General features: G+C 39.8%; 1 protein-coding gene across 6 annotated transcripts in view; it reads left to right on the top strand.

Moving 5' to 3' along the window:
- Positions 1-15,336, top strand: part of VIRMA (vir like m6A methyltransferase associated) — a 63,488-nt gene extending 48,152 nt beyond the window's left edge. For all 6 annotated transcript variants that reach the window (XM_006110999.5, XM_089776204.1, XM_075920372.2 and 3 more), the window contains 9 exons: positions 239-456; positions 1,260-1,392; positions 2,686-2,838; positions 3,602-3,762; positions 4,904-5,000; positions 8,045-8,211; positions 8,909-9,240; positions 10,705-10,848; positions 11,339-15,336. In XM_006110999.5, coding sequence (XP_006111061.2) covers positions 239-456; positions 1,260-1,392; positions 2,686-2,838; positions 3,602-3,762; positions 4,904-5,000; positions 8,045-8,211; positions 8,909-9,240; positions 10,705-10,848; positions 11,339-11,496 — 1,563 coding nt within the window. In that variant the 3' untranslated portion in view covers positions 11,497-15,336. The remainder of the gene's footprint in view (positions 1-238; positions 457-1,259; positions 1,393-2,685; positions 2,839-3,601; positions 3,763-4,903; positions 5,001-8,044; positions 8,212-8,908; positions 9,241-10,704; positions 10,849-11,338) is intronic.
- Positions 15,337-15,583: the final 247 nt, after the last annotated feature.

Here is a 15,583-nt window from a genome sequence, read left to right on the forward strand (position 1 = left end):
TTGCAGATACCCACTTTATATCCATGGCTATCTGCATCTGTGGATGCAGGTATCCTATGCTCATTTTTGTAGATATGGATACGAATTTTGTATCTGTGCAGGCCTCTGTATGTAGCGAATTTATTGTTTTCTTCATGAAAATGAAAGTATATAATCTAAATGCATGGTCAGTATTTACCATCTCTACACACAAAGGGTATTTTAATGATTATCAAGTAGTGGTGTTTTTTCTTTACAGGACATCGCACTGATTTTGCCAAATTCCTCAGAGGGATCTGTTTCTGAATTAGAACAGCTCTCCAATTCATTACCAAACAAAGAATTGATGTCCTTAATCTGTGACTGTCTGATGGAAACACTTGCTAATACAGAGACCAGTTATAATTGTCTCCTGACATGTATGAGGACAATGATGTTCCTTACAGAGCATGATTATGGATTCTACCACTTAAAGAGGTACTGCTTTATAATTGAATGATCTAGAATTTTAAATTCAGATCACATTTTTTAAACAAAGATCTAAAGAGTGAATATTTTTATTCTGACTTATTATTTGTATTGTAATAGTGTCTAGCAGCCCCACACGAGAGTGGAGCCCCATTGTGCTAGGCACTTACAAACACATAAGGTAGTTCCTCCTCTGAAGAGTACAATCTAAATAGATATGACAGAAAAAGTTGGGAGGAAAATTGGAGGCACAGAGATATGAAGAGACTTGCTGAAGGCCACACAATAGGTCAGAGACAGTCAGGAATAGAGCTTGGATATTGCGAATCCCAGTGGAGAGTCATAGGCATTGGACTACATGGTTTCCCAACTGCCTGATAACAGTTGTAATTATCATTTTGAGGGGCACAATTTTTGTTTCTTGGTTGTCAAAAGTATTTCGAATTATTTCCTATGCAGAAATACTTCCTGATGAGAGAAACTTCATAATATATTATAGAAAATATTAAAGTGGGACAGATAGAGTGATTTTGACTAGATGGGTATTGAATTGTTTGTGTCATTTTTGTTCTCTGATAACAAGACCTGATATCATCATGGAGTGGTGTGTTTTTTGGCATAGTCCCTCTTTTGTGAGGATGGATACATAGTGGTTGTCACACTGCATCTTAGAAAAATTTAAGTTTATTTTGCACAATAATCTGTTACCTCAGTTATTTTCCTTATGCAACTTTTCTTTTTACAATTAAATAAAATGCAGCGATTGCGAGATGCAGTATATAATTTCCCCTCTCTTTTTATTTTGAAAACAGCTCTCTCAGAAAACACAACCATGCTCTGTATACCGTATTGAAGCGAGTAGTAAACAGCTTTAGTAAGGATACAGGTGAACTGGCCTCTTCTTTTTTGGATTTTATGAGACAAATTCTTAACTCTGACACACTGGTAAGTGATTATATGTGGAACATTTTTTCAAATGTTTTCGAAGCACTGCTTTGATAGAGATAAGAGGTGATGAAAAAGTAAAAACTACTAGCTCAAAAGGCACTTCGCTGTAAAGTTTTGGATACGTTTTTCCATCAATAGTGCATCCTTTATCGCTTAACAAAATCCGCTGCACATTACAAAGAATGTTTGTTAATAAAGAGTAGCATTTTTCTTAGCATGTGAAAATTCGTTTGTATTCCTCATGGAGAAAATGCAGTCATCTGGCCTTCACACATTTTGATCAAGAATTGTTTGTGTTGAAACAATTTTTGATTTTTACATTGATTTTAATATTTGGCATGCTTGCTTTTCCCATATTTCTGCCCCTACTATGATAGTTGTTTGTTTCATCTTTCAAATTTACTGAAGTTCAGAAATAGATTCCTTTCTATTTTTACATTAATTTCCAAAAAAAAATCCCCAAAACAACAGTTCAAATACTTGAATGCCTGTTGTTATGACTTGTCAGAACAATTTCAAAGAACTTTGAGTAGGATTTCACAGACTTGATTATTTAACTAACATGAGATGAAAACTGTAATGAGTGTAGCAATAGTGAAATACACTTGTGTGAGAAGTTAGTTTTATTTCTTAAACATAATTTGTAATGTTAGGGGCATGTAAGTGTATATGACCCATTACAGATGATTCTGCAGAGTCCCTTAGGTGACGTTTCTGAAGTGGTTGGCATGATATTGTGTCCACTATTTGGATCTGAGTTTGTCATGACAAGAGATTTGCTCTCTGTGTGTGTGTGTGTGTGTGTGTGTGTGTGTGTGTGTGTGTGTGTGTGTGTGTGTGTGTGTGTGTGTGTGTGTGTTTAAATTAAAACACACAATTCAAAATCAGTATGTGGATAGAAAAAACCGGAAACATTAACAATGCCCTGACAAGCCTATTTTCGATGTTCATGAAAAATAGGTGAGATGAGCTAACCATGTCCTCTTGAGTATACTTTTTTTATATTAAATCACTAAGAATAGATTTAAAAAAATCTTCCTCCTAAATTTTGGTGTATTGTCTCTCCATTAGTTGAACTGCAATATTATCTTTTGTTTGTTTGCATGTGTTTGTTGCATAGAATCACAGCATATTCATCAAAAACTATTCAGTGGAAATCCACTGAATTTCCATATTGTTCTGTTCTGTTCTAAAGTTTGTCTGAGTAGCTGTTCATTTTGTAGAGCTGTCAGAGCATCTAATTTTTTATTTAAAAAAATAAATTTAGCTGTAGCATTTGACATTTTTCAGGGATGTTGTGGAGATGATGCAAGTCTTATGGAAGTAGATGGTTCTCATCCCACCAGAACGCTGGGTCTTACAACAGCAGAGTTAAAACATTTATTACAGAACAAAGAAGAAACTCCAGAAAATTTACTCCTTGAACTGGAGAAACATGTTTTGGTAAAACGGTTTTGAATAATTAAGTTCATGTTATGTCCTTAGCTGAACTTTAAGTGTGTACACATAGATGCATGTCTACTTATTTGTTAAGAGGGCTCATGATGATATGCAATAGCTAATGAAATGCATGAGAACGGTTTTATAAGTGGTGCTCAGAATTGTTTTTATGTTGGCTTTGTTTTTATTTATTATTTGTACCTTTTAATTCCAAGAGTCCCTTAACAGGGCTTGGGGCCTCCTTGTGCTAAGACACTGTTTTCGCATATGAGATGATAATCCATGCCCTTGAGAGCTTTATATATGACAAGAGATAACAGGTGACTAAAACGTGTAGGGAGATGATTGGTGTGCTGGGATCAGTTTATTAAAGTAGTTGCCTAGCCACTGCAGAAGAAAAGCTCTGTGTAAGCACAAAAGCTTTTCTCTCACCAATATAAGTTGGTTCAATAAACAGTATTACTGCACCCACCAGGTGTCTCTCTTAGCCACTGCAAGTCAATTGGTAGGTAAACAAAGGCTAGACTCCATCAGGAATGGGAAGTGCTATTTGTTTTGTGTTTTTTAAGGTAGTAGGGTGCCCTCTGTTGTGCTATCTGCTTTGCTGAATCTGTTCATTTTTGAGGACTGGATAGATGGATGGAACATAGTGTGCAGAAAATAGTCTGTGAAGCATTTGCTTTTCCATCTGGCAGAAACTTAATGTTGTATGTTCTAAATTCTCCTCTTTGGAAAAGTGTGTCTGATTGTGGTATCTCTTATACAGGAACGTTCTAAAGAAGATGACAGCCTTGAATCCTTGTTGGACAATGTAGTTGGACTTCGGCAGATGTTGGAATCAGCAGGCGATCCTTGTCCTCTGAGTGACCAAGATGTAGAACCGGTTCTTTCTGCACCAGATTCTCTCCAGAATCTGTTTAATAATAGGTAAAAAAGTAAATACGTTGGAGGCTGAATGTGCTTAACTTGGGAAAATGCAACAGTTTATGGATTGGTATATCCTGAGCTGGATTTTCTAGGTTTTGTGCTTCATAGTCTGTCAGCTTACTGCTGTTATTAGTATATCTTCATTGGAGAAGAACAAACTATTTGATAATTCCTTCTAAATGGAAATTCTTATAAATGCTAATTTTAAGGATTTCTCCCACAGTGGCCCTTCACTAAATTAGCATTTAAAAAATTTAAGGCCTGTTCTTTTGTAGGCAGCTTTGCTCATAGATCAGGTGAAATTTAAATATAACAGTATAGTATGTGTCACATGGCAACTGCTTACTGCCATGCTGCCTCATGGTGGCTACTCAGGGAATCAGCACTCCTGCCTCAGAGTGCTCTCTGCTGTTCCGTGTCCCAGCCACTGTTGCAGGTCTTCTGCTGGTTCAGCTCTATGTCCCTTCCTGGCCATAGTGCCCTTTCCTCCTCAGACTGTCTTAGGTCAGTGCTCCTGCACTCTGGGGTCCTCCACTCTCAGGGAACTCCCAATTCCCCTTGCCTCAGTGACCCACTGCCAGTCTTCATCTATCCCCTGCTACAGGGGAAAACTGCAGTCTGAAATGGCCACTCACCATTAGCAAGGGGGTGTGGACCTGCTGTCATTGCCTATCCTGGCTGTCTCCCTGCAGCCCAGTACTCTCAGGCCTTGCCTCAGGCCCTGCAGCTTGGGAGTGAGGGCAGCCAGAGCTCCCCAGCTCTGCCTGCCTCTTCCCAGAACTTCTGAGTCTCAGGAAGCATCCAGTTTCCCTAGGAGCCAAGTTCCTCCTGCTCCCCAGCTAAAGCAAGAGTGTGTGTTTTCCTTCCCTCCAGGAGCCCTTTATACAGCCCCAGTTGGGCCCTAATTGACTGTATTTGCCCCATCTGCAGGCTCCACTCTCTTAGCCTTCTCCCAGGGTTGGGTTTTAACCCTTAAAGGGCCAGTGTGGGGCAGATGCCCCATCACAGTATGATTTCATGAGATGTAATTACAACTGAAGTCTTTTTCAGTTCAGTTTTCTAATTACTATATTAGTAATACAGTACTTATAGTACATTTGCTACTTTTGCTGAAGCTTATGTTTTATAATCATTGTTACAGGACAACATATGTGTTGGCAGATGTGATGGATGACCAACTGAAATCTATGTGGTTCTCGCCATTCCAGGCTGAAGAAATTGACACTGATCTGGATATGGTAAAAAGCTTAATTAAAACTGAGAAAAAATAGTTATAAATGCATTCCTTGTTAAGCTGAAAGTAGAATTTGTTTACAAGATATTTTCCCTATTGCTCCCTCAATATGTATCTAAACTAAGGATGTTAAATATCGGTTAATTTACTAGTCGAAAAGTCGATGGAATTTCCATCGACTAGTTGATAGGCACTTCTTTTGCATTCCTCCTTTGAAATGTATATTTCAAATGTATATTGAAATATACATTTCAAAGGAGGAATGCGGAACTCCACGTGCTGCCCAGGACCAGCGGGAAGTCCCACTGACTCCGGGCTGCATGCAGGTGTGCCAACTTTGAAATGCAGGGGCTCTTGTGCATTTCAAAGCGGAAGCGTCCTAATGCAGCCTGGAGTCAGCAGGGGACTCTCCAGCTGATCCCAGGTTCCGCTGAAATGCTGCACGGAGCCTGGGAGTCCCCAGCTGACCCTGGGCTCCGGGTGGCGCTGCTACTTTGAAGTATCTCCTTCCCCCCCCCCCCCACACTCGTTTGCTGCCTCTTTCAGATAGAGGCAGCAAGGCGGGGAGTCAACTAGTCCTTAACATCCTTAATCTAAACAGTCTTAATCTAAACAGGGAAAGAGGATGGGATTTTTAGAGTAGCAGAGGGTAGAGCAGGAAGAGGCTGGACCAGCCTCAGTACTTGTTAAGAACTGAGATAATTAAAAAGGAGGGTTACCAGTGGGCCTCAGTGATACCATTTAGGTGAATGGCTCATTCTTCCTGCCATTGCCCTACAATCTGATACTGGCTGGCACCCCTTAGAGATGAATATTGTACCTATTTAAGCGTATGCAGAAGCAGATAGAAAATCACTGAGGTCTTTGGAATACTGATAATACTAATTTTTTCCAGAATCATTAATATGGATACACAATTACCATAGATTTTCAGAAAGCCTGTGACAAGGTCTCTCACTAAAGGCTATAAGGTGTAAAGTAAGGTGTCATGGGGTAATAGGATAGTCCTCTTTCAGATTGGTAACTGGTTAAAAGACAGGAAACAAGGGGAAGGAATAAGAATGAAGAGAGGTAACTAATGGTGTCCCCTGAGGAGTCTGTACTAGGACCAGTGCTGATTAACATATTAATAAATGCACTGGAAAAAGAGAGAAACAATGAGTTGGCAAAATTTGCAGACAATAAAAAAACTACTCAAGATAGTTAAGTCTGAAGTAGACAGCCAAGAATGACAAAGGGAACTCTCAGAACTGGGCGACTGGGCAACAAAATGGCAGATGAAATTCAATGTTGATAAATGCAAAGTAAAGCACATAGGAAAACATCCCAACTATACATAATAAAGTGATGGGGTCTACATAGTTGTTGCCACTCAAGAATGAGATCTTGGAGTCACTATGGATAGTTCTGTGAAAATATCCACTCAGCATGCAGTGGCAGTCAAAAAAGCTAACAGTTTTGGGAATCATTAAGAATGGGATGGAGAATAAAACAGAGCATATCCTATTGCTTCTATATAATCCATTGTATGCCCACATCTTGTATACTAGGTGCAGATATGGTCATCTAATCTCAAAAGATATATTGGAATTGGAAATATTTCAGTAAAGGGCAACAAAAATGACTAGGGCATGGAACAGCTTTCATATGAGGAGAAATAATAAGACTGAGATTTTTCAGTTTGGCAAAGAAATGAGTAAGAGAAGACATAAGAGAGGTCTATAAAATCATAACTGCAGTGGAAAAATAAATAAGGAAATTGATTTACTCCTTATAACACAAGAACTAGGGGTCATCAACTGAAATCAGTTGACCACAGGTTTAAACACACACAAGTATTTCTTTAGAGAATATACAGTCATCCTGTAGGACTCCTTGCTAGAGGATGTTGTGTAGGCCAAGACTATAACAGGGTTCATAAAAGAACTAGATAAATGTATGGAGTATAGGTCCATTAATGGCTATTAGTCAGAATGGGCAGGCATGGTAGTTCCTATCCTGGGAAACTGGGAATGAACAACTGGGATGGATCACTTGATGATCACTCTTCTGTTCATTACCTGGGGCATCTGGCATTGGCCACTGTTGGTAGACAGGATACTGGGCTTAAATGGGCCTTTTATCTGACCTAGTACGGTTGTTCTTGAATGATCTTTATCACTTTTTAGAGCTGTTTGACACTTAGGTATGTAAGTTAGCTAGGGAAAATGATTTTTTTTCCTTTCTCTTTTTCATACTGCAGGAGTATTCAGAAATTCTGATTAGGATTGTGCTAGGAGTTGTATACACATAACAGAAAAGGCAATTCTTTTCCTCAAAGAACTTGTACTCTATCGAAATTTAAGAAAAGTTCATAGTTACAGGCTGAATTATTTGTAAAAACTTCATTTGTCTATCTACACAGACCTCAATATTTTGATTAAAAAAATTATGCTGTGAGTGTATCATAGGTCAGATATTATTCCTGGGAGTTACTGCTTTTGAAATTAGGCGAGACTAATGGAAACAACAGACTTTTCAATTTCCATACTTGGAGAAACTATCAAATATCTCTCATCTCAAACTTGATTCTTATTCATCTTTTCATATTTTTACCTTCCTTTCTTCTTGCTGATATACAAAGAGAGATATTATGTAAATAAACTTCTTCCTTAGCAAACCATCTCTTCCTGTGTTTCCCTCCCTCCCAGAAGTCACATTACTGAATTTGTGAGATTGCTTGCTAGGCTGGAGTTTTAATTGAATCAGATAGCAGACTGTCAAATTCAAAATCTGAACCTTAGGCTTTGCTATTGCTGAGGTCCAGGCCTGAACAAGAGCTGCTGCTGTAGCTCCTGCTATTTGGTGTTGCTTCTTTTCTGCCAGCTCACATGACTGGAGTTGAAGGCCCGACTGGGGCTTTGTGCTCTTGTGAGGGACTGCAGAGCAGGATGGGACCTTAGCTGAGTTACTTCTATGCAGCTGCACTTCAGTATTTTTTAAATGAGAAGTGTTATTCAGTGTTGTTGGTTATGACTGTGATAGTGTAACTGTATTCTATCATTGCAGGTAAAAGTAGACTTAATTGAACTCTCTGAGAGAGGCTGCAGTGACTTTGACTTGCAAGCAGAACTGGAGAGATCATTTTTGTCAGAACCGTCATCTCCTGGTAGGACAAAAACCACAAAAGGGTTCAAACTTGGCAAACACAAGCATGAGACCTTTATAACTTCAAGGTAAGTTGTATTGCTGACTTTGACTATATTTAAAGTAGTCTAGCTCAGTGTTTCTCAATCGGTGGTTCGAATATCCTTAGGGGTACTCGAGAGAAGTCTGGGGGGGATACGTCAACACAATTGAAATTTGGAGAAAATTGAATTTTAGTTTTACGTTTTACAGCGCTTTATTATTTTTGGACCTTTTTACACACAAAAATTTCATTGCCTGCCCGCCTATGATTAAGTTGTTTAAACAAATGTGTTGCAATGGTAGAAAAAAGTTGCGTGTCTGAAAACTGTAGGTACTGAGGGTACTTACAATTCTTTTTTTGAAAAAGTGGTACTTTATAAAAAACGTTGAGAAACACTGTTCTAGCTGAGTGGGATATACCTTCCTGCAGATACGTAGATACTTAAAGTTGAGATGGATATTATGTACTAACAACAAGCTGGTTTTTGAGCAGTCTACTGAAAGCTGTATAGTTTGATAGTGAGATATTATGGATGATGCATATTTAAGAAGTATGAGGGAGCAAAGACTTCTACAAAGGGCTTGCCTACAATATTAAGCTTAACTATCAAGATATGATTATGTTCCACAATTTTTAAATTATGAATTTAAGTGTCTATTAAATACTGAGTATGTACTGAGAATGAGATGGAATAAATTCTTAAGTCACTAAATAATCTTGTTAATTTTGTTTTGCTTATATAGTGGAAAATCTGAGTACATAGAACCTGCAAAGAGAGCACATGTTGTGCCACCTCCCAGAGGAAGAGGTCGGGGAGGATTTGGACAAGGTATTCGACCACATGATATCTTTCGTCAGAGGAAACAGAATACAAGCCGACCACCTTCTATGCATGTGGACGATTTTGTTGCTGCAGAAAGCAAAGAAGTGGTCCCTCCAGATGGGATACCACCACCTAAAAGGCCACCAAAAGTATCCCAGAAGATTTCTTCACGTGGTGGATTCTCAGGGAATCGTGGAGGACGGGGAGCTTTTCACAGTCAGAATAGATTCTTTACACCACCTGCTTCAAAAGGTAAGTTGCCTCTTGTATGACGATTTGGAATAAATGGATTACTGTCTAGGATAAAATGCTTCTCTAGTGCATGCTGGAGTTAAACCAAAGCTATAACTGTTTTTTATTATGGTGTGAGTGGTATTTTTGGAAAAGATTTTACCTAGATCTTCACTCTTTGATCTCATTCTGTTGTATGGCCATGAAAAGTTATGGGGCTAGATGGACATTTCTTTCCACCTTTGTATTGCCCACAGCACTGTTAATAAAATGCTCCAGTGTCCCATAAGGCATTCTCTTCTACCTCCAATGATGCTCAAACTGGAGCTCATTGAAACTTTATTTTTTGTGACGAATAGCAAATTTGCCAAAAATGTATTTTTTTTTTTTTTTTTGGCACAAACTGTGCAAATTTGAGTTGAATTTGGTGAAGTTTCCAATTGCATTTTTTTTTTTTCAGAAATGCCAAAAACATTTTGAATTGACTTATTTGAAGTTGTTTTTCAGTTTTTTTCACTTGGTGAAAACACACCCCCTTTTTTTGGGTGGGGGAGGAGATTCAACCACTTCCCAGATGCAAAATCCTCAACAGCTTTCTGGGTGCCACGATCTCAAGCCACTTGCCAGCTTTGCCATTGCAGCTTCCGTAATGCAGTTGCTACAAAAATACTGAGACACATGGAAGAGTGAAAATGTTCCGGGCAGTGTTCAATGGATAAAATATTCTGTAACTGGAATTTGCATGAGTCTACTGTCAAACTACTTTACAGATCCTATTGTTCATTATATTTGAGTCCGTAAATTAAAAACCAGATACATTTCTGTGTGCTGCAGAAGAGGCTTTGCCACAAGAGTATGCAGTGGCAGAGAGCAGGTTTCACTCCTGCTGCTAACAATGAGAGATCTGACATTAGTGTAGGTTAATCGCAGCCTCTTGAGTCTTCCCCCTTAACATCTTTCTTGGAATCTGACGTCTTCACTGCTTTGAGCCTTGTTTGGCTTTGTTATTAGTGAGACTGTCTTCTAGCTATTAGGACACAGGCAGCCTGTATGATATGTGGCCTCTTGAATGAGTTTCATGATGTGACCACATCAAACCAGTAAAGTTACTCATCTGTACAAAGCTCATTAGGCGCTTGGTATATTGAGGAAGTTCTTCACATCTCCAAAGCATAACAGTGTACTTTGGGTTCCTTTAGGCTTGACAGTGTTAACACAGTATCTACCTTGGTGCATATGATGTAGATTCAGCCCATCTTTAGGGAGACTTAATGCATCAGTCTCCCTATAGATTAGGCATCGGGAGTCCCTTATATCATTTAAAATGTTGGTGTTGTGTGTAGATAACATTCTTCTTGTCTTGTTTGAATACAGTTATTGCTAGTAGACTAGTCATGTACTGCAGCCTACTACTAGATAAATGTTGCAGAGATTAAAATGCAGAAAATCTCAGAGCGCTGTTCAACATTTGTGTTTTGTGTTTAGGAAATTACAGCCGTCGTGAAGGAGCCCGGGGTTCAAGCTGGAGTGCACAGAGTACACCACGAGGAACCTACAATGAAAGCAGAGGGGGTCAGAGCAATTTTAACAGGGGCCCACTGCCACCATTGAGGCCATTAAGCTCTGCAGGTGTGTGGTACTCTTTGACAGCACGCAGAAGTGGGCATCATGCTGATTAAACAGGGGTGTGGGCTGGGAGTAGGCAGCCTGGAGCGGGGGAGGAGAGAATGGAAGGAACCTTGAGGGGGGCGGTGCAAGCTGCTTGGGATGGGAGCCAGCAGCCTCCTCCCTGCCACTTCCACCACCCCCATCCCTCCCTGTGAGACTGCTGACTCCCAGCTTGAGAACTGGAAGCCCCACCTCCCCTCACAAGAGTCTGGAGCCCCTCTCCGGACTAGGCTAGAGTGGGCTGCTCCCAGGTAGCAGTTAACTGTTACCTGGGAAGCATCACCCATTAAGGATGATACTTACCAGGTAACCAGTTAACAGATTACCCATTCACATTCCTACTAGAAAATAAACAACAAGATAGGGACTATGTACACTTACGCTTGTTCAGCACTTAGCTCAATGGTGCCTAATCCATTAGCACTAACACCATTAATACTTTTTCTTTAAGGCTATCGACCTAGTCCTCGTGACCGTGCTTCCAGAGGCCGTGGTGGAATTGGACCATCTTGGGCAAGTGCTAACAGTGGTGGTAGTGGTGGCTCAAGAGGAAAGTTTGTAAGTGGAGGCAGTGGAAGAGGTCGCCACGTACGTTCCTTCACACGATAAAAATGAGACTTTACAGAACAACCCAGCAGTGTGAACTTTTGATGATGATTAAAAAAAAGAGGCACTAAAGGACCAATTTAGACTTTTATTGGTATCTGGAGACAGCGAGAGAATATTTTTGTCTGAAGAAAAGCATTTTTTTGTTTGATACAAGACTTGAAATTTCAATAAAATTCAAGACTTTTTGTGTACAACTGTATATCTTTTGTTCCTTTTGAAAGAACATTTAAACTTTTTTGTGGACTCGTGTAGACAATACTGAGTAAGGAACCCACGTGTATTAAGACTTCAAGGATTTATCTTCTAAAATATTTATTGTGCCAAAAGCAAGCTACAGGTGTGCTGATATAATATATAAGGCAGCTGGAGGTTTTCCTCTGAGGTTTAGAATCAGCAGCCCAATTTCCTTTTGGTCTGTTATTACATGAATGAGGTACATCTTACAAGTGGTCCTTGAAAACGCAAAAGACTGACTCAGATTTAATATGGGAAAGAACACAAAACTACTTTATGGATAAGTACTGATACCACCTTTACATACATTAAACACAAACCTGCACTCATTGACATTGGAAGGAAAACTTCCATTGACTTCAGTAAGTTTAAGGTCCGAAGTGTAACTTTTTGAGTGTGCCACTCCTAACAACCCTGTATGTTAAGGCCTGCTTGTATGCAGTACTATTGTCACAATATTAGACAGGGTGCGTGAAAGAGTATCTTTTATTGGACCAACTTCTGGTAGAGAGAGCAGCTTTCTAGCTTACACACAGCTCTTTCTCAAGTCTGGAAAAGGTAATTGGTGTCACAACTAAATATAAGGTGACAGTTTTAGCTAAGTTAACACACACTTGAAGGAACCATTCAAGGTGGCATGTTGAGGACAAAAACGTAGGTTACAGATAGTTGTAATAACCTTGAATCCAGTGTCTCTATTAAGATCATAATTTTTAGTGTCTAGCAAAGTCACAAGTTTACACTCTCGGGCTCATTTTTCAAAAGTGTTGTGCAGGTTTCCTTTGAGGATGAGGACTGTGAAGTCAGACCAAGTGAGCACGTTGTGAAATGTTCGTCCACAGGTGCTCTAGTGTCTTTTGTCTCTTATCACTTTCACCTGGGATTATAAGAATTGTCCGGTGTTACTGTAATTGAGGCATTTAGTGCACTGGATATGTCACATGCTGTGATAGGCATGTGTAACATGGATCTTGACAGGTGTGCTTGGGGGACAGAACGAGTTGATCATTGTAGCACTGTAGAGATGGCAGCACCTTTTGCATTTGTTGTCCTGACAGGGTCTGGTGCTGCTTTGAGCCAGTAAATCCTGGTCCGTGGGGAGCTCACTTCTGAAGAGAAGCTCTGTGTAGCTTGTCTCTCTAACCAACTGAAGTTGGTCCAATAAAAGATATAGCCTCACCTACCTTATCTCTAATTTGTGCTACAAGGAGATCATAGGGTGAGAGAACTTCAGTATAAACAGAAGCCAGATGGACTTAATATTCATAGTCTGCTGACAGAGAGTTTAAAAGCACTTCCATGAAACTAAACAATCTCCTAAGGAAGCAGAAAATATACAACTTTTCCCTTTAAGGGACATGTTAGGCTTTCTGCTTGTGTAACTTTTTGAGATGTCTTGTGATTGAGGTATACAATGCAAGAGAGAAAGTTTTGAAAATTAGGAGCATACAACAAATCTGTACAGACACTTTCACATTTTTCATGCCAAAAACTTTGTTTTGAACTCAGATGTTTACTTTTTTTCATCTCTGTGGAATCTGTTTCACATAATTACTAGGAAAGGAAGGGTTTAGTAGCTGCAGCTATCATTATAAATGCTCTATACATTAGCCCATGGAAGATAATTGTTGAAATTTATTTTGATTTGCATAGCTACCTTTACACTACTGCAGTGGTATAAAGGAGCCTTAAGCTTCATGAGAACCAGGCCAAGTTTTCACATTCCATATAAAACTGATCTTAATCTGCTTTGGTCAGCCAGCAAACATGCTATTAAGCACTAAACACTCACCACTTTCCACCCCAAGTGCAAGGCATATTTCTTTGACTTTTCTTTCTCTAAGAAATACATAGCGACAGAGATGTATTCAAGTAGTCAACTACCAGATAAGCTTAGGTTTGTTGGGTAGTCAAGTCGACTACTCACATTCCTCCCCCATTGCTGCCTCTGTATTAGAGGCAGCAAGGGGGAGGAAGCAGGAGGCGGTGCTGGGGGCAGACAGCTTAAAAGTTGGTTTCCCCTCCCCCCAGCACCAGCTTCGTGGTGCCACTTTACCCCCTTTCCTCTGTGCTACTGCCTCTACGTGGGGGAAAAGGGCGGAGGGGAAGCTGCCATGAAGCAGCCTCTACCTATGGTGGGCCCAGGCTCACAGAGGGCAGGGGCTGCTGCCAGGGCAGCCCCTGTTCATGGCCAGCCCTGGCCACTGCAAACAAAACTTGCTCCAGCACCAGCTTGCAAACACAGGCCAGATGCAAGCCAGTCCAGCTCAGTCCTAATTCACTCCGGGTCCAGGACCTACCCCTGCTGCGGCTCTGTAGTTTAAATGTAGTAGGAGCTGGGCTGCCTGCCTACCCAGCTCTTACCCCCCACTGTGGCTCTGCAGTTTAAATGTAGTAATTCCTGGAGGCTTCCTCTCATTGACTACACCAGTGGTGTTCAACCTTTTTTAATTTGCAACCCCCCAGGGCTGGGAAAACTTTGGTTGAGCAAAAATGGTGCCAGGAACATTTCATTGCAGCCTCTTTAAATTAAAAGCGCTGGTCTGCTCCCCTGCAGCGTGAATGTTGGGCACTGAGCCTTGAAAACAAAATGGCAGCCTGGACCGGCGCTGCTACCCCCCCCCCCAGGAAGACAGTTGTGACCCACAGGTTGCACACCGCTGGACTTCACGATTAGCTACTTATTGGCTTCCTAACATTCCTACATAGCACTATGTGGATGAGTATTTTTATATATATCTATAGCTACCAAAACCACTGCCTGCACTTCTCCTGGGGAAGGAAAGAGAAAAAACATACATGTTGAGTGTGTCATTGTGCTTAATTCACTACTGGGAGGGGCTGTGGCACTATGGTGATGAGAACCTATATAAAACAGAAAACCAGATTTGAAAGTGTACTGTAGACTAAGAAAGAACATGTTTTAAAGCACTATTTAGCACTGTTGTCTAATAGCAATCAACAGTTTTAGCTGAAACCATAGAGAAAGCAATTGTGGGAAGAGGCCTTGTGTGCACAAACATGGACGTCATAGGCCCAAGTCTACTAGTTTGCACAGGCAGTGAATTCATATGATCTATTGGATAAACTTGTTCTAATTAACTGGGCATGGCTAAAGGGAATAACTGTTTCACGTGGCTGTATATTTGAATATTGTATAAAGTAGCAGATGCTAGAAAAACGAATAGTAGAAGAATCTGAATTGTGAAAAAAGCAGGATACTGAAGCCAGTCATGGAAGATGGAATTTTACTAATGCAACTGTAATTACTAAAACGGGTGATGTTCTAGTAAACAGGTATTAATGCTATTTTTTTAAATTGAGGAACATTGCATAAATATTTTGTAAAGCAGACAGGCTCTTTTAAACCATGTGTTTGAGGTTTTTTTTTTTAAAGTATTTTTAGACACTTTACAACTTATGAAACTGCAGTAAGGATGTGAGTGATTTGTTTTCAGGCTGGAGATCTGGAATGAAAAGAAAAAGCTTCAATTATGGAACAACTTGTAAATATCGGTTCTTGAAAGTTTGAAATACAGCATGTGATGCTTGTCATTTTCCAACTGAAAAATAAAAGACTGCTAAAATTGATCAAGACAAACAAAATCTCAGTAAATCATTAGTCAAACTTGAAAACTAAGTGGTTTGTCTACGGTTTCTTTAAACGTAATTTTAGAACTTGTAGTTACATAAGACTTATTTAGTATTTGTGGGTTCTCAAGGTCAAATTAACTTGAAATAATGCTGTAAATACTGGATTTGACTTGATTTGATGTACTTAAATTGAATTTTACCCTAAGCAACTCAGGTTTAACATTAAATTCCACTTTTCCATTTAACTTGGAACTTTTGT

The sequence above is a fragment of the Pelodiscus sinensis genome, chromosome 2 (genome assembly GCF_052426305.1).
Source record: "Pelodiscus sinensis isolate ZL-2025 chromosome 2, ASM5242630v1, whole genome shotgun sequence".
Lineage (NCBI taxonomy): Eukaryota > Metazoa > Chordata > Testudines > Trionychidae > Pelodiscus > Pelodiscus sinensis.